This window comes from Myotis yumanensis, unplaced genomic scaffold (genome assembly GCF_028538775.1).
Source record: "Myotis yumanensis isolate MYYU_CA2020_CCGP unplaced genomic scaffold, mMyoYum1.0.hap1 SCAF_11, whole genome shotgun sequence".
Lineage (NCBI taxonomy): Eukaryota > Metazoa > Chordata > Mammalia > Chiroptera > Vespertilionidae > Myotis > Myotis yumanensis.
The window spans coordinates 70,831,000-70,850,976 of record NW_027223762.1 but is presented as its reverse complement, the minus strand read 5'-3'; the positions used below and the strand labels follow the sequence as shown (position 1 = coordinate 70,850,976).

The 19,977-nt window shown below is 40.4% G+C and overlaps 1 protein-coding gene across 4 annotated transcripts in view; it reads right to left on the bottom strand.

Moving 5' to 3' along the window:
• LOC139020157 (testis-specific gene 10 protein-like) overlaps window positions 1–19,977 on the bottom strand; it is a 241,863-nt gene that overhangs the window by 133,454 nt on the left and 88,432 nt on the right. The window contains exon 13 of one of the 4 annotated variants that reach the window (XM_070429875.1): window positions 18,062–18,753. The exons of 2 other annotated variants lie outside the window; for them this stretch is intronic. In XM_070429875.1, the coding sequence (XP_070285976.1) occupies window positions 18,729–18,753 (25 nt within the window). In that variant the 3' untranslated portion in view covers window positions 18,062–18,728. Of the gene's footprint in view, window positions 1–18,061; window positions 18,754–19,977 lie in introns of those variants that run through there. One more of the 4 variants, XM_070429874.1, reaches the window with a different exon arrangement.

The window sequence follows — 19,977 nt, the reverse complement described above, 5'->3', positions numbered from 1 at the left end:
GCTGCCCTGGACTGCAAGGTCAGTGAGTTCTTGGGGTTACAGAAAAGCACTGAGACAAAACTTCCATCCTCATGAATGTAAAAATAGGTTTCATACATGTGTTTGTTCAACACATATTTATTGAACATCTATTATATTAAAGTCACTGGTGCTTGAGGCTGAATTGGTGAATGTTGCATCAGTCCACCAAAAGAATGGCAAGAACATTATGAAAATAAATACCAACTTATGCTTATACTTAAGTACGGATAACACTTTTCTTGGCAACACATACAAGTATCAAATCATTATGCTGCATGTATGAAACCTGATATAATGTCAATCATACTAAAAACACACACCACATTTTCCTTGAAAAATAAAGTCAAAAACAAGACAGCCATGAGTCACGATCCTGATTCTCTCCATTACTCCCATCAGACTTAAACCAAACCTCAGGCCTGTTTGTCTAGAGACTGTTATCCGAAGTACACAGGTGCACAGAGGGAGTAACCAGCTGCCCTTGAGCCAGGCTTTCTTCCGATTGCCCCGACTTTGATGGAAAAGCCATGAAAGAAACTGGCCCTTTAATAACAATCTGGGATTCCCCAACTTGTTAAGAAAAATGAGGAAGCAGAAGAGATTTCTATCATATCAAGAAGTCTGAAATCTTCCATTTCACAATATTATAAAATGACATTTCTATTATATCAGATGATGCAATGCATGAATAATTACCATAATGTCTGCTTTCTACTGAGATAAATCTGGTATAAATCCAGCTCAACAAAACACAAGTACATTGTTACTAAGCAGAAGATGGATTTTTTCCTTAATGCTCTAAAACAGGACACTGTATTTGTCTTGCCTAAATAGATACCAGCTCAGTGTTACATACATATAATTAACATTACCCGAAAAAGCAAAATAAACATAAAATAATGATTCCTCATTTTCTGAAGGACAAAAGTGGGAATTTATATATTTTATCTTATTTGTTGAAGCTGTATGAGTTGGCTTTCATTTTCTAAAAGTTTAAGAATAAAATGCGAAATTTCCCTGTGAGCATAGCAACAAGAAATTTAAAGCACAAAAAGATGCTGCACAACAAAGGAGGCCATTAACAACATGTAAAGGCATCCTACGGAATTGAGGAAAATGCAAATCATGTATCAGATAAGGGGTTAATATCCAAAATATATAAAGAACTCAATGCAACTCAATAGCAAAAACAAACAAACAACAACAAAAACAATTTGATTTAAAAATGGGCAGAGGATCTGAATAGACATTTTTCCAAAGAAGACATACAGATGGCTAACAGGTATATGAAAAGGTGCTCAACATCACAAATCATCAAGGAAATGCAAATCAAAACCACAATGAGCCCTGGCCTGTGTGGCTCCATTGGTTGGAACATCACCCTGAGCACCAAAAGGTTTCTCGTTCAATTCCCAGTCTGGGCACATGGTTAGGTTGCAGGGTCCGTCCCCATTTGGGGCGCATCTGGGAGGCAACCAATTGATGTTTCTCTCTCAAATGGAGGTTTCGCACTCTCACTCTCTCCCCCTCCCTTCCTCTCTCTAAAATCAACAAAAACGCATCTTTGGGTGAGGATTTTAAAAAAACCCACACACTATGAAATATCACCTCTCACCTGTTAAAAAGGCTAATAACAGAAAAACAAATAACAAGTGTTGAAGAGGACATGAAGAATAGGAAACACATGGTTCTGTTGGCAATGTTATCAAGTAAATGGGCGAAGCCACTATGAAAAACAGAATGGAGGTTCTGCAAAAAATTAAAAATACACCTGTCATATCACCCAGCAATTGCACTTCTGGGTATTCATCTGAAGAACATGGAAACACTAACTCAAAAAGATATATGCACCCATGTTTACTGCAGCATTATTTACAACAGCGAAGATTTGTAAATTAAGGAACAAACCAAGGTTTCATCAGTGGATAAACGGATAAAGAAAATGTGATACACACGCAGACACACACACAAAGGGACATTATTCAGCCATAAAAAATCATAAAGTCTTGCCATTTGCAACAACATGGATGAAGCCTGAGGGCATTACGCTAAGTGAAATAAGTCAAAAAAAGACAAATACCATATTATCTCACTTATAAAACCAAGCGCATAGATACAATGAACACATTGGTGGTTGCCAGAGGTAGGGGATAGGAGATGAGCAAAACAGATAAAGGAAGTCCAAGGGTACAAACTTCCAATTAGAAATAAATACATCATGGATGGCATGTCCAACATGGTGAGTATAGTTAACAAGTATTGCATATTTGGAAGTTGTTCAGAGTACATCTTAAAAGTTTTCATCACAGGGAAAAAAATGTGTGACTATGTATGGTGACAGATGTTACCTAGACTTATTGGGATAATTTCACAATGTATATAAATATTGAACCAGTATGCTATACATCTGAAACTAATATAATGTGTATGTCAATTATGCCTCAATATAAAACAGAGGAAGTGGGTTCCCTCCAATATTATAACACTAGAGGCCCAGTGCACGAATTCGTGCATGGGTGGCCTGCAGAGATTGGGCTGAAACCCCTAGTCCAACGCTGCCTGCAGCTCCTACCTGCTGCTCCCGCTCATCCCGGCCCCACTGTGCCTGCTGCGGGCTCATGCCCAATCAGTCCCAATCGGGAGAGGCTCGCGTTGCCACAGCAGCACTTGCCAGCCATGAGCCCTGCATCTGGCGCCCTCCCAAAGGGAGTGGCCTGCAGGATTGGGCTGAAAATGACTCTCCGATATCTCCCGTGGGGTCCTGGATTGCAAGAGTGTGCAGGCCAGGCTGAGGGACCCCACTGGTGCACGATTAGGCTGGGAAGGGACTGTGGGAGGGCTCCAGGGAGTGTCTGCCCCATCTCGCTCAGTCCCAATTGGCTGGACCCCAGCAGCAAGCTAACCTACCAGTCAGAGCATCTGCCCCCTGGTGGTCTGTGCACGTCATAGCAACTGGTCGACCGGTCAACTGTCTGCCCCCTGGTGGAGAGTGCATGTCATAGCGAGTGGCTGAGCAGCCTTAGCATTCATTAGCATATTTTGCTTTGATTGGTTGTTCAGTTGTTCTGCTGTTCAGTCTATTTGCATATTACCCTTTTATTATATAGGATAGAGTCATAGAAGAAGATGAGACTCAGAAAAGACACCAGGAGCATGTTTCTCAGCTGAAGAGCTAGCCTTTCTCATAAGGAGAGCCTTCCTCTGCCTCAGGAGCCTCTAGAATGCTCTACCCACCCTTTCTGGCCACTTGTTGGATTCACCTGCCACATCTCTCTTCTAACCCAACAGAGAAATACTGATGAACTTTCCCACCACATAAATAAACTATTATTAAAGAATTTGGGTTCTTTTTATTTTGTGGCCATTAAGTGCATGTGCTTTTATAAGACCTGATCCTTTTCACTCCTCATCAACTTACACTCACTATCATCTCGAAATGGTTAAGATGGTAAATTTTATGTTATGTATATTTTATTACAATTAAAAATAAATAAAATTGTAGAAGTGATTATATAAAACAATATGGTTAGAGGGGAATAATAGCTCTAAGCACCTTATTAAAAAAGGTTTCTTATCAACAACCTAACGTTCCACTTTAAGAAACTGCAAAAGAGAAAGAAAAAAACAAACTCAAAACAAGCAGAAGAAAGAAACTAATAAAGTAATGAATGAAACAGAGAATATAACAACAGAGAATACCAACAAAACCAGAGGTTGATTTCTATAAAATATAAGCATAATTGTCATAACTTTAGCCAGACTTACAAAATATAGACTTACAAAAAAAGAGGTAAAACTCAAATTTCTAAAATCAAGAAAAAAATTAAAAGGATTACAGGGGAGCCCTAACTGGTTTGGCTCAGAGGATAGAGCATCAGCCTGCAGACTCAAGGGTCCCAGGTTTGATTCCGGTCAAGGGCGTGTACCTTGGTTGCAGGCACATCCCCAGGAGAGGGTGTGCAGGAGACAGCTGATCGATGTTTCTCTCTCATTGATGTTTCAAACTCTCTATCCTTCTCCCTTGCTCTCTGTAAAAAAATCAATAAAAAATATATTTAAAAAAATAAAAATATAAAAGGATTACAGGGGAATCTTATGAACAACTGTATGCCAACCAAATAGATAATTTAGATGTAATGGACAAATTTCTGAAAGGACAAACTTCTAAAGCTGACTCAAGAAGAAATAGAAAATCTGGTAAGATTTATAATAAGAGATTAAATGAAATTAAAACGTGAATTTAAAGAGATCAATCAAAGAACTTGTATGCATATATGCATAACCCATGGACACAGACTAAAGAATGGTGGAGACCTGGGTGGGGGTGAGCTATAAGGGGTCAATGGGAGAAAAAAAGGGGACATATGTAATACTTTCAACAATATTTATAAATAAAGCTGCCCACAAAGAAAACCCAGGCCATTTACAGAATTAACATCAATCCTTAACAAACTCATTCAAAAGAAAGGAGTAAGAAAAGCTGACCAACTAATTCTATGAGATTCAAACCAGGAAAAGATGTCACAATAAAATAAAATATTTTTTATGAAGATAGATGTAAAAATCTTCAACAAAAAACTAGCAAACCAAATTTAGCAACTTATAAAAAAGATTATAAAAATAATTATACACCATGACCAAGTGGAAATACATTTATTCCAGAATGAAAGGTTAGTCTAATATCCAAAGATAAATTCTTGTTATATACCATATTAATAAAATAAAGGCCAAAACCACATAAGCATTTTTATTTCTGGATTCTGATAGGTTTTTTATTTGTTGTAATATTTTTGTTTTTCAATTACAGTTGACATATGATATTATATTAGAGGTAGAAAAGCATTTGAGAAAATTCAGCATTCTCCCATGAAAAGAAAAAGTCAGCAAAAGAGGAATGAAGGGAAGCTGGTGGGAGCAGCTAAGTTGGTTGAGCATGGTCCCACGTACCCAGAAGTCACCAGTTAGATTCCTGGTCAGGGCACTTGATCCCCAGTAGGGAGCATACAGGAGGTAGCAGATGGATGCTTCTCTCTCTCTCCCCATCTCCTTCCCTCCCTCTAAAATCAATAAAAAACATATTTAAGAGGAATAAATGGAACTTCCTCAATTTCAGCATGGGCATTTATGACAAACTCACTGCTAACCTCATACTTAATGGTGGAATACAGCATGCTTTCCCCCTTAGATGAGGAACAAGACAAGGATATCTGTTCTCACCACTTCTAGTCAACATTTTACTGGAGATTCTAACCATGGAGGTAGGAAAGAAAAACAAAAATGTCAGCCATATAAAAAGGAAGAAGTGGAGGTAGTCCTGGAGAAAAACCAAGATGGCAGCATAGGTAAACACCGGAAATTGCTGCCTCACACAACCACTTCAAAAATACAACTAAAAGACAAAACGGACATCATCCAGAACCACAGGAAGGCTGGCTGAACGGAAATTCTACAACTAGAAGGAAAGAGAAAAGCACACTGAGAATCAGAGAAGTTGCGGAAGTAAAGTGCAGAGGTACGGAGGCCCACGTGGAGAGGACTGACAACTGAGGACAAGGTTGTCTTTTTCAATCGGGAGGGAGTCTCAAGCTCCCGACTGCTTTGAACTCCAGTTCCAGGTGAGTCTCTGGGGACCCAGACTCATATGGGGAGAAACTGGATTGTCTGGAATCAGGCAGAACTCAAGGGCGGATTTCTCTCAGAGGTGCTTGCAGCAATTACTGGGACACTGAGATGCGGGGCCTTTTAGGGTAGGACTGGGGAGCAGCCATAGCTGCTTGCTCTGCCCTGTTGATCCCCTGAGACCCCGCCCCACCCAAGCTGTGTGCAGAGGCTTTTGCATATGAAAGGCCTGGCCCTTTGTAATCTGAAAATTACCTAACAAACTGCAGCTGAATCAGAGAGAACCAAAACTTCTGAAAGAAGGTCCAAGGCCCCACAGCAGCTTGCATTGCTTCACAGCTGGGCCTCATCTGGGCACCTCCAAACCCCAAACAAAGAAGAGGAATCTCTCCATAGCTCCTGCTGGGTAGCCTCAGGCAGAGGCTAAATTAGCACCTCCTTAGAGATCCAAGAGCCAGTGTACCCAGTGGTCAGAGTGGGACCATCCAGATTACAACTCCTCAAATCCATAAGGGACACACTCAGGGGGCAAATTCAGTGAGCACCAAAGCCCTACTGAAGCAAGTCTTGCCCCAGAAGGGTGTCTCCAGCTCAGAAGTTCTCCCACTGCAGACACAGCTGATTCTCACAGCCAATTGGCCTGGAGGTCTATTCCTCCCAGTGATACCTACAACAATCAAGGCTTAACTACAACAAGATTGTGCACAAAGCCCACAAAGGGGTGCACCAAGAGTGTCCACCTCAGGTAATTGGGGAGGCTGAGCCACTGGGCCCTATAGGACATCTAGCACAGAAAACCACTCTATCAACACAGGGAAGCAGCCAAAATGCGGAGACAAAGAAACAGGTCACAAATGACAGAAATGGAGGAAAGCAAACTACTGGGTATAGAGTTCAAAACCACGATTATAAGGTTTTTCAAGAATTTTCTAGAAACCGCCGTTAAACTTAGTGAGACCCTCAAGAAATCTAGTGAGACCCTCGAGGTTATGAAGAAGGACCAACTAAAAATTAAGCATACACTGACTGAAATAAAGGATATTATGCAGAGTTTCAACAGCAGACTAGAGGATCGCAAGAATCAAGTCAAAGATTTGAAATACAAAGAAGCAGAAAAACAAAAAGAAAAAAGAATCCAAAAATATGAAGATAGTGTAAGGAGCCTCTGAGACAACTTCGAGTGTACCAACACCCAAATTATAGGGGTGCCAGAAGAAGAGAGAGAGCAAGATATTGAAAACCTATTTGAAGAAATAATGACAGAAAACTTCCCCTACCTAGTGAAAGAAATAGGCTTACAAGTCCAGGAAGCACAGAGAACCCCAAACAAAAGGAATCCAAAGAGGATCACACCAAGACACATGATAATTAAAATGCCAAGAGCAAAAGACAAAGAGAGAATCTTAAAAGCAGCAAGAGAAAAACAATCAGTTACCTACAAGGGAGTACCCATACGACTGTCAGCTGATTTCTCAACAGAAACTTTGCAGGCCAGAAGGGAGTGGCAAGAAATATTCAAAATGATGAATAGCAAGAACCTACAACCAAGATTACTTTACCCAGCAAAGCTATCATTTAGAATTGAAGGTCAGATAAAGAGCTTCACAGATAAGGAAAATCTAAAGGAGTTCATCACCACCAAACCAGTATTATACGAAATGCTGAAAGGTATCCTTTAAGAAGAGGAAGAAGAAGAAAAAGGTAAAGATACAAATTATGGCTGAAACTGGTTTGGCTCAGTGGATAGAGCGTTGGCCTTCGGACTGAAAGGTCCCAGGTTCGATTCCGGTCAAGGGCATGTACCTGGGTTGCGGGCACATCCCCAGTGGGAGATGTGCATGGGGCAGCTGATCGATGTTTCTCTCTCATAAATGTTTCTAGCTATCTATCTCTCTCCCTTCCCCTCTGTAAAAAATCAATAAAATATATTTTTTAAAAAAAGATACAAATTATGAACAACAAATACACATCTATCAACAAGTGAATCTAAAAATCAAGTGAATAAATAATATGATGAACAGAATAAACTGGTGAACATAATAAAATCAGGGGCATAGAAAGGGAGTGGACTGATTATTCTCGGGGGGGAAAGGGGTGTGGGAAGAGACTGGACAAAAATTGTACACCTATGGATGAGAACAGTGGGTGGTGGGGGTAAGGGCAGAGGGTGGGGCGGGAACCGGGTGGAGGGGAGCTATGGGAGGAAAAATGAGGAACAACTATATAATCTGAACAATAAAGATTTAATATAAAAAATTAAAATTAAAATAAAATAAAAAGGAAGAAGTAAAACTATCTCTATTTGCAGATGACATGATATTGTACCCAGAAAATCCTAAGAAGTCTATTAAAAACCTATTAGAACAAAAATTCAGTGATACTGAAAGATTTAAAATTATTAAAATATCAATTTTATTTCACTATAATAGCAAAATAATCTGAAAATGAAGTTGAGAAATAATTATACAATAGTAGTTTCATTTTTAATTTTTTTGAGGAATCTCCACACTGTTTTCCATAGTGGCTGCACCAGTCTGCATTCCCACCAGCAGTGCACTAGGGTTCCCTTTTCTCCACATCCTCACTAGCACTTGTTCGTTGATTTCTTGATGGTAGCCATTCTGGAAGATGTGAGGTGATCCCACTTCTAGGAATATATCCTAAGAATCCCAAAACACCAACCAGAAAGAATATATGCACCCCTATAGCAGCATTACTTATAATAGCTAAGATCTGGAAACAGCCCAAGTGCCCATCAGTAGATAAAAAAAAACTGTGGTACATTTACTAAATGGAATACTATGCAGCTGTGAAAAAGAAGTACCTATTACCTTTTGAGACAGTACGGAGGGACCTGGAGGTGATTATGCTAAGTGAAATAAGCCAGTCAGAGAAAGACAAATATAACATGATCTCACTCAAATGTGGAATCTAATGCACACAATGAACTGTTGAATAAAATAGGTCCAGAGGCATGGGAACATGGAACAGACTGATGAATCTCAGAGGGAAGTGGGGTGGGAAGAGATTAACCGAATAACTTATATGCATTGTCCGTGAACACAGACAACAAGGTGGTGAAGGCCTGGGCTGGAGCAGGAACCAGGTGGTGAGGGACAAGGGGGAAAAAGAAGGACATCTGAAATTCTTTCAAAAACAAAGATTAAAAATTTTTTTTTACAATAGCATCAAAAATAATAATACACTCTGGAATAATTTTATCAAAAGTGGTACGCTGAAAACTACAAAGCATTGTGAAAGGAAACTGAAGACCTAAATAAATAGAAAGGTATCCTATATCATCAGTCGAAGACTTAATATAGTTAAGATGGCAATACTCCCCAAATTGATCTACAGATTCAATGTACTTTCTATCAAAACCAGCTGTCCCTTTTTTTGTAGATGTTGACAACTGATCCTAAATCCACATAGAAATGCAAGCAACTTGAAAACCAATCTTGAAAAAGAAGAACAAATTTGGAAAACTCCAATGTACTGGTTTCAAAATGTGCTACAAAGTTACAGTAATCAAAAGAGGGTGGTACTGGCATAAAGAGAGAACAGAATGGAGAGTCCAAAATAAACCCTCATATTTATGGTCATTTTATTTTCAACAAGGATGCCAAGGCAACTTGATGGGGGGTGGGGTGGGGGGCGGGGAATCATCTTTACAACAAATGGTGCTCAGACAATTGGATATTCACATACAAAAGCATGAATCTGAACACCTTCTTCATTTTGCACATAAAAATAACTCAAACTGGATCATAGACATAAAATTAAGAACTAAAGCTAGGCCTAGCCGGTGTGGCTCGGTGGTCAAGTGTCAACCCATGAACCAGGAGGTTATGGTTCGATTCCCAATTAGGGCTCATGCCTGGGTAGTGGGCTCAATCCCCAGTAGGGGACATGCAGGAGGCAGCCAATCCTTGATTCTCTCTCATCATTGTTTCTAGCTCTCTCTTCCTCTCCTTTCCTCTCTCTGAAATTTATAAAAACATGTTTAAAAAATTTTTTTTAAGAGCTAAAGCTAGAAAATTCTTAGAAAAAAACATTGGAATCAATATTAATGTCCCTGAATTTATGGACATAAATGATTTCTTGATTCAACACCTAAAGTATAAGTAACAAAAGGAAACAGTACAGAATTAAAAACTGTACTGTAAGTGATACCGTATACAAAATGAAGAGACAACATACAGAAAAAGTGTGCAAATCATATATTAGATAAGGGTCTAGTATCCACAATATATAAGTACAACTTACAACTCAATGAAAAATTAGCCCAACTAATCAATAATGGGCAGCGATCTGAATAGACGTTCTCCAAGGAAGATGTACAAATGGCAAATAAGCACATGAAAAGATATTCACGATCAACAGCCACTGGGAACATGCTCATCCCACAGTGTCACTTCATACTCTACTACCTCGGGATTAAACAAAAGGTAAGTATTGTTAAGGATGTGGAGACATTGGAACCCTCATATGTTGCTGATGTAAAATAGTGCAGCTGCTTGGAAAACTGATTGGAGGTTCCTAAAAATATTACTGCATAACCCAGGAAGTTCACTCCTGGGTGCATACCATGAGGATAGAAACATATCGACACAAAGACTTGCACATGAACATTCAGCACATTATTCATAACTAGAGGACTAGTGCATGAATTCGTGCACAGGTGGGGTCCCTCGGCATGACTTGCAGGGATTGGGCCAAATCTGGCAGTCCAACGCTGCCTGCCACTCCTGCCTGCGGCTCCTGCCTGCCACTCCCACTCATCCTGGCCCCGCTGCGCCTGCCACAGGCTCACACCCAGTCAGTACTGATCGGGACAGGCTCGCGCCGCTGCAGCGGCACTTGCCAATCATGAGCCCTGCATCTGGTGCCGGTCCAGAAGGGGTTGGGGGGTGGGGAGGCAGGATAGGGTGTGCCCTCTGTGCAGGCAGTGGGACGCCCTCGCAGGCCCAGGATCTGGATCTGTCCCTCTGATGTTCACTGCAGTTGTCAGGAGCCACCTGGCGGTCGCTTTTATATTGTTTCTACCTTGTAGATCATCTAGGGAGGGGAAGTGGCTGTGGTGCCTGAGGCTGACTTCCAGGAGGCCAGTGGTGCTGTTGGGATCGTGCAGCCAGCACTGGTCCATCAGTGCTTGGCCTATTCTCCGGAGATTGGACCTGCAAGATCACAGAGGAAGTGAGTGACTGCTGCCGGGCTGGTGGGCCACCAGGACTGGTTGGGCAGCTTAGTGGCACTCCCACTGTGGGAGCACACTGACCACCAGGGAGCAGCTCCTGCATTGAGCATCTGTCCCCTGGTGGTCAGTGCGCAGCATAGCAACCAGTCGACTGGTTGTTCGGTCGCTTAGCTTTTATATATGTATAGATAACCACAAGGTGGAAACAAACCAAATGTTTATCAACTCATGAATAGGTAAACAAGACACATTATGTCCACACAATGGCATTCAATTTGGCAATAAAAATGCATGAAATAGCAATACCTCTTATAGTATAGAAAACCCTCAAAACATTATGCTATATGGAAAAAGCCAGTCACAAAAGACCACATATTGTACAGTTGCTTTTATGTGAAATGTCCAGAGTAGGCAAATCATAGAAACAGAAAGTTGGTTAGTAGTTGCCGAGGACAGGGCATTAGGCATGTGGAGGAGAATGGGAGTGAATGATTGCTAATGGGCGTGCTGGATTTTTTTTGGGAGGGAGGGTAACAAAAGTTCTAAAATTAGGCTGTGGTGAAAGTTGCACAACTCTGGAAAATTAGTTTGGTTTACTGATGGATCTAGTTATCTTGTGCAAAATTGAGAGATCTGATATTCACTTCTGAATCATTCTAGCATTTACTAAGCACCTGCTTACATCTTCAGCATGGCAAGTGATGGGAAAACTTGCCCGCTGGTATGGCTCAGTGGTTTAATGTTGACCTATGAACCAGGAGGTTGCAGTTTGATTCCTGGTCAGGGCATAAGCCCTGGTTGCGGGCTCTATCCCCGGTGAGGAGCAGGCAGGAGGCAACCGATCAATGATTCTCTCTCATCATTGATGTTTCTATCTCTCCCTCCCTCTCCCTTCTTCTCTGACATCAATAAAAATGCATATTTAAAAAAGAGAGATGGAAAAATTTAAAAACTGAGTCCCTGTATTATATTAGATGAAACAGCAAAAACACATGAAATGGGGACCTAGTAACATACGCTGTCACCCATGCCACATGTATTTAAAGACTACCTGTCATGTACAAAGCACTGTTTTGAATAGAAGGCATTATTAAGACTCTGAAGCACTATTTATAATTGAGCCATCTGGTAAACCTTGGTTAATTTTCTCCCCCTTGAACTGGTTTTTGTTTTCCCTATCTTGTTTTTCATTTATTTGATCTAACGCCGTGGTCAGCAAACTGCGGTTCGTGAGCCACATGCAGCTCTTTGGCCCCTTGAGTGTGGCTCTTCCTAAGCCTTAGGAGTACCCTAATTAAGTTAATAACAATGTCCCTACCTATATAGTTTAAGTTTAAAAATTTGGCTCTCAAAAGAAATTTCAATCGTTGTACTGTTGATATTTGGCTCTGTTGAATAATGAGTTTGCCAACCACTGTCCTAACCCATACCTGCTGAGGACTACCAAAACTTTTCTCCAGCTATGTTTCCCCTCTTGACTCTCAAACCTATAGATTTCTGTATTAGTTCCACAAATAATAAATATATCTACTATCTACTCTATACCTGACATTGTATAGAGACTAAGCATATATTATCTCAGTTAAACCACATGATACCATTTTAAGTTAGGTTCTCTTATACATATACCTTTAATAGATTAGGAAAATAATGTTCAGAAAGCTTAATTTGCCCAAGTACACAGCTAATGAATATAAAGACATGAGGTAAAGTCAAGCAATGGGACTGTAGGGCCTGTGATCTTAACCACCTATGCTCTGTACCAGGGGTGGGCTGTATAAGGCCAGCCAAATCATTTGGTCTGGCCCTGCCAAGGCATTAGAGGTGAGTTAGTTGTTTGTCCAAATATAGCAGGCTAATTTTTAAGTTGATAATTCTGTATGGACCACAAATGGTATTATAAATATCCAAGTGGCCCTTGCCAGAAAAAAAGGTTCCCACCTCTGTCCCATACTCTTTCAATGAATATATGTAATCTGGAAGCCACCATGAGTCTGGCATGGTCTGTACCATGATAAATAATCAGTCTTTCATGGAGCTCACTGCCTAGAAGGTATGTTTCACAAACAAGACCATACAATAAGAATGCAATGAAGCACACAGGATAAGTGAAGTTATAACAAATAGACGAATACAAGAAATAAGACTTTAATTTAAAAAAACACACAACAAAAATTTATTAAGCACATACTAAGTGACAGGCACTGTGCTAGGTGCTGATGATGCAATGTTTAGGCAAATAAGACTTTTCCAGGCTGGGAGACTGGGGGAGGAAAAATGAGTGATCCAGGCAGAGGAAAGAGCATGTGTAAAGGTCAAGAGATGCAAGAGAATAAACTGTTCCAGGTATTGAAAGCAATCTAATATGCTAAGTGTCTCTCCATCTGTCAGACTGGTTGCTATGATGCACACTGACCACCAGGGGGCAGAGGCTCAAGGCAGGAGCTGCCGAGCTGCAGTGACTTGGCAGTGGTGGTTCTCAGGTGACACACCCCGAAACCAGAGAGGAGGGAGCCTGATTCCTCGTGGGGCCATGTGATTCCACCTTCAGCCACGTGTTATGTTGTTGCTGGGGCACTGTTGGCCCCAAATCTGGTTTACTGCACACTTGCACTTGTGTTCCACACCCTGTACGACAGCAACTTTGCAGAGTGCCCTCTCACATTCTGGGATGTGAGATCCCCTCGGGGGATGTCAGAGAGCCAGTTTTGGCCCCACACCCACAAGCCAGGCTGAGGAACCCCACATGCCAGAGGGAACCCGCTCACTCCGCAGATGCCTTTTGAGCCACTTTGGCCAGGGAGGGACCACGGGAGGTTGGCACTGGGCCCCTAGTTAAAAAATAAAAGGCCAAATCAGAGAGGGGAAGGCAATGTTAAAGAGTCTGGACTTTAGTCTAATGGTAAATTGGTCCGTTAGGAAGAAGTGTGGTCATATTAGTGTTTTAAAACTAGTTCTTTGATTCAGTGTGGAGAATGAATTAGAAGTATGACTGAAAGAGAGAGCAAATAGGAGACTGTCACATCATTCTAGATTAAGAGGTTACTATGGTCTGGATTAGAGTGAGAGTAGAGAAAAGTAGATTATTTCAAAGAAATTTAGAAGAAACTCTAATTGTTAGGAATTGGAGGTAATTCCTTCCTTTACTTGTTTCATAGTATTTCAGAATACCTAGTATGTATCAAAGCATTATGCTATACCGTTAGGAGATACAATGGTGAAGACAGATATAATCCCTTACCCTGATGAATTTTATAGTAAAGAAGGAAAGACAGATATTAGACAAATAATTACACAAATAATTAATTACAACTGTGATAAGTCCTTTAAAGGAGAAATACTGGATGCTTTTACAGGAGAACCTGATTCAGTCAGACCAATGCTAGAAATCAGAGAAACCTTGAAAAGGTTTAAGTATATTTACAATGTTGCACAACCATTCCCACTACCTAGTTCCATAACTTATTCACCACCCAAACAGAAACCCTGTGCCCAGTAAGCAGCCAGCCCTCCCCTCCCCGCCATTGCCCCTGGCAACCACTAATCCGCATTGTCTCTATGGATTTGCCTATTTGAAGATTTCAAATGAATGGAGTCACAAACTATGTGGGTTTTATCTCTGGATTCTTTCACTTAGCACAGTGTGTTCAAGGGCTATCCCTGCTGTACCATGTATCAGTACCTCATTCACAGTTATGACTGAATAATATTCCATCGTAGGGATGTAACACATTGTGTTGATCCATCCATCAGCTGTTGGACATTTGGGTGGGCGGTTTCCGATTAGAGCTAATATGGACGTCCACGTACAAGTGTTGTTTGAGCACATTTTCAGTTCTTTTGGGTATATACCTAGAAGTTGAATTGTTGGGTCATATGTTAACTCCATGTTTAACTTATTGAGGAACTGCCAAACTGTGTTCCACGGTGGCCAAACCATTTTATATTTCCATCAGCAATGTATGAATTTCTCCACATCCTCATTGATACTTATTGCCATATTTTCCATTCTAGCCATCTTACTGTGTGGGGGATTATGTTATAGCTTTGATCTCAATTGCCCTAATGACTAATGACATTGAGTATCTTTTCATGTGTTTATCAACTGTTAGTATCTCTTCTTTGAAGAATGTCCAAGTCCTTTGCCCATTTTAAAATATAGTGATTTTTTTGTGGTTGGGTTATAAAATTACATATTCTGGATACTGCATCATTACCAGATATATGATTTGCAAATAGGTACTTCCATTATTTGGGTTATCCTTCACTTTTTTAGTAGCATCCTTTGATGCACAGGTTTTTAACTTTGATGAAGGCCAATTTATCTATTTTTGCTGTTTTCATTTAAGTTATATTCAAGAAACAAGTGAAATCCAAGGTCATGAAACAAGTGAAATCCACGTTTTCTTTGAAGAGTTTTATAGTTTTAACACTTAAATGTAGGTAAATGCTGCATTTTAAGTTGGTTTTTGTATGTGGTGCGTGGTAAGGATCCAGCTTCATTCCTTTGCATGTGACTTTCCAGTTGTCCCAGCACCACTTGTTAAGAGACTGTTCTTGCCCTGGCCAGTGTGGCTCAGTTGATGGGCATCATTCCATGCACAGAGAGGTCGCTAGTTAGATTCCTCCTCAGGGCCCATGCCCTGGTTGCTGTCTCCATCCCCAGTAGGGGGTGTGTGGGAGGCAGCCAATTGATATTTCTTTCTCATTGATGTTTCTTTCTCTCTTCCTCTCCCTTTCTCTCTCTCTAAAAAAAAAAAAAAATCAATAAAACTGTTCTTTTACCCTATTGAGTGGTCTAGACCAGTAGTCGGCAAACTCAATAGTCAACAGAGAAAAATATCAACAGTACAACAATTGAAATTTCTTTTGAGAGCCAAATTTTTTAAACTTAAACTATATAGGTAGGTACATTGTTATTAACTTAATTAGGGCACGCCTAAGCTGGTCTTTGCTAAAAATGTTTCATTTTATAATAATAAAGCCACCAACACAAAATAATTACAATTCTTAAATTGATGACAAAAATACCTGTAGGATTTGCAGCTGGTTGGAAAAATACAGGTAGCTTTATGCTTCGAGTAGGTACTTTTGTCACCCACGCGCAATTTGCGGATGCGACTAGCACTAACCACTGCACATGAGACTGCTGACTGGCTCACTCAACTTGTGCATGAACCGCGCACACCTCCCCCGCGCTGTGTATCCCGCGGCCCGCCTGCACCTTGTCTCCCGACAGACACCACCCATTTCTTCTAAGGCCACTTCTTCAAAATAGACTCACCCAGGCCAAAAACCGACTTCTGCTCATGGGCCACAAAGTTTCAATCGCACTGTACATGCGCGTCCGCACGTGGTATTTTGTGGAAGAGCCACACTCAAGGGGCCAAAGAGCCGCATGCGGCTCATGAGCCGCGGTTTGCCAACCACTGGTCTAGATACCCTTGTTGAAATCAATTCACCATAGAAGCATGGATTTATTTCTGGACTCTCAATTCTATTCCTTTGATCCCTGTTTATCCTTATGTTAGTACTACATTATTTTGGTTACTGCAGTTTAATAGTATGTTTTTGAAATTGGGAAATGAGAATCCTGCAAATTTGTCCTTCCGTTTCAAAATTGTTTGGGCCCCTTGCAATTCATATGACTGTTAAGATTGGCTTTTTCATTTCTGAAATAGATTACATATATATTCCATCGTGATTTCAATAAGAATTGTATTTAATCTGAAGATGGCTTGGGGGAATATTGCCATCTTAACAATATTTGGCTTCCAAAACATGAACACAGGGTGTCTTTCCACTTATTAGGTCTTCTTTAATTTCTTCAATATGTAGGAGGAAGTGACATTTAGGTTGACAAAATTGTGCAGTGAGGAGGGAAGGGAGCGACCTGTGAGATGACATCTGGGCTAAGGATTCAGGCATCTGATACAGTAGCTGGTGACACTCTATGTGGGAAACAAGGGTAGAGATGCAAGAGGAGACATTGTTGAGTTTAGTTTAGATGTACTGAGACTTAGTGCCTGTGAGATATTTAACTCAGAACGTTAACAATTCTCTTCAAAACACCCTTATTTCGGTGAGAATGGATGTTTTGGATTAAACATGACATTTCAAACTTGAGAACTCTTTTTCAGATTTTTGTCATCAAAGAAAGAATATGTTTGGTATAGTTTTGGTATTGTGCATTTTATTGCATTCAGTGATCCCAATTACATCAATAGGCTAATATATATTCACATTAAGTAATTAGAACCTTATTAAAAATAATGAATGTCCTTAAATATTACTATAAGAAAAAATTTTTTCTTTGAGTTTTAACATAGAATACAGTTGAGGTTTCCCTACCTTTGGATAATATTGGCCCCTTTATACTTACCAAATAATTTTCCTTTTAAATATTCGGTAACTAATGGCACAAGTCAAGTACAGTATACTTTTAATCAAGTGTGGAAATATTTGCTTACATACTTCATTCTTATTTACCTCATGCCCTTTTCCCGACATACTGCCCTCCACATACAACATGTAAAGTATGTGTGACAGGTGACACTCAGCTCCCTGTCAGGTCATCTAGGAGGTGGACAGATTAAAATTAATGTTGTAATGACGTAGTGCTCAGGTCATTGCATCACTAGCAAAGGTTAATTTTGCATATTTATTAAGACATTATTTAATATTAGCACCAACTGTTTTTACCAAAGACTTTTTTCATATTATTGTCCAAAATGTTTATAAAAGGACACCATATTTTAAATTATTCAATTTTTAAACCAATATGTAATGAGTGTCTTGAACTAGATGAATAAGTCTCAAGGTTTTTAAAAATCAAACTAAAGTGAATATGAAGCATGGCCTTATGGCAAAATATCAGAGTGATAATGATTAAACAAGACCTAAACCAGGTCCCCATCCTACATTATTGTAGTCATACTGAATAGTGACTGTATATAATGAGAAACTGTCTACATCCTATGAATACTATTAATGACAGATTTTTAAAAAATAAATGGCAAGAATACAAATAGCTAATATCAGTAAAATGCAGTAGTGTTCAGGCTCTTAATTCAAAGTCAATGGACAGAAAAGATAAGAGATTTAGGGGGGTTTAGGGGAAATAAGGAAGCGCCAATGGAGTGGTTACTCTGAAAACAAACACCTGCCACAGGCAAAAAAATAAAATGGCAATTAAGTTGATTGCAGTACTTTAATGTTTTAAAGAAAACTTATTAAAAATACAGATTTTAAAAAATCTTACATTCTTGACAAATATAGCATCACCTGCCTTTCTAAAAATAGTATGGTAAACACAATTGCAGAAATGTCTGTTAATCAGTGGTACAATATTATGGATTTAAAAATCCTGACACACTCCTATTATCTGCTGTTTTGAAGTCAGATTATGGCCTGGAATTTACATCAGGCTGGGTCCAAAGTGGCATATTGGAACCCAGGCCAGGATCAGTAAACTGTGCCTATTTTGGCAGAACTTCTCCAGCCATGAGAGGATAAATAACAAAGAAAAATAACCTACCAATTATTTGAGAGACCAAGAAAGGTAAGGAAATCAGTTTTGTAAAAAACACGTTTCCCTCTTTTTTATAAGTTTCTTTATTTACTCCAGATAGTTAACAGTGTTCAATAGTGAAGTAAGTGGATTTTACACTCACTATTACTGTATGGGTAGAAAGAAGCCACATGCATTTTTGTTTTTGTAAGTCATCTCTGATCTCTGCAATATGGCACATGAGAACAGAGATTCAGAGGCACAAAGTTAATATATATCTTTAACATTGTCAAGGATTCAAAAATAAATGCAATCAAATAGAAAAAAAAATCAGTTTAACATTTTGACCTTTCCCAAGGATGTGAAGAATCTTTTCGCATGTCAGAAATCTCTATAGCAAAGATTCCTATGAGAGAGAAGAAAATTGTGCACATTAATATTTTTAATTCAAAGATTTCACCATGTCTAAAAATATATTCTAATATTACTTTAGGAATACTTAAGATTTTTCCCAACTTCTGTGAAGAAACACAGATACAGTGTATATTTCTTTTGCTCAGTTTTTACAAATGGTGATACATCCATATCTTGGAATCATAGTCAACAATAAAAGGGAATGGATTATTATTACATACAACTTGAATGGATCTCAAGAACATTGTGCTAAATAAAAAAAAAATCTATCTCAAAAAGTTACATGGTATTTGTGATTCCATTTCTATAATATTCTCGAAATGACAGAATTATAGAGGTGGAGAAGAAATTAGTGTTTGCCGGGTGGTGGGTGTGTGCTTTAACTATGAAGGGATATCACGAGCTATTGAGTTCCTTGTTGCTTATGGAACAATTCAGTGCCTTGATTGTGGTGATGAAATATGGGTGGTGTGTAAAAAAAGCTGCACACACATGAGTGCATGCAAAAACTGGTGAAAACTGAAAAAGGCCTATGTTAACATTGTACCAATGTTAATTTCTTGGTTTGTAAGATATTGTCATTGGTAAACTAGGGGAAGGCCATGGGTAACTCTCTATAACTATTTTTGCACCTACCAGTTATACTGTAATTCTTTCCAAACTAGAGGCCCGGTACATGGAATTCATGCACGGGGGGGGGGGGGGGGGGGGGGGGGGGGGAGGGGGGGGGGCGGGGGTCCCCTCAGCCCAGCCTGCACCCTCTCACAATCCAGGACCACTGGCTCCTAATTGCTCACCTGCCTGCCTGCCTGATTGCCCCTAACTGGCCTCCCCGCCAGCCTGGTCATCCCCAACAGCCCCCCTCTGCTGGCCTGGTCGCCCCTAACTGACCCCCCCCCCCAGCTTGTTCGCCCTTACTGTCCCCCCCTGCTGGCCTGGTTGCCCCCATCTGCTGCCCCCTACCGGCCAGGTCACCCCTAACTCCCCCCCCCACCCCCCCCCCGCCGGCCTGGTCTCCCCTCACTGGCTCCCCTGCCAGCCTACTCACCCCCAACTGCCCCCTTGCTGGCCTGGTTGCCCCCAACTGCCCCCCCCCCCCCCCCGCTGGCCTTATTGCCCCCAACTGTCCCCCCTGCCGGCCTGGTCTCCCCTCACTGGATCCCCTGCCAGCCTACTCACCTCTAACTGCCCCCCCTGCTGGCCTGGTCACCCCCAA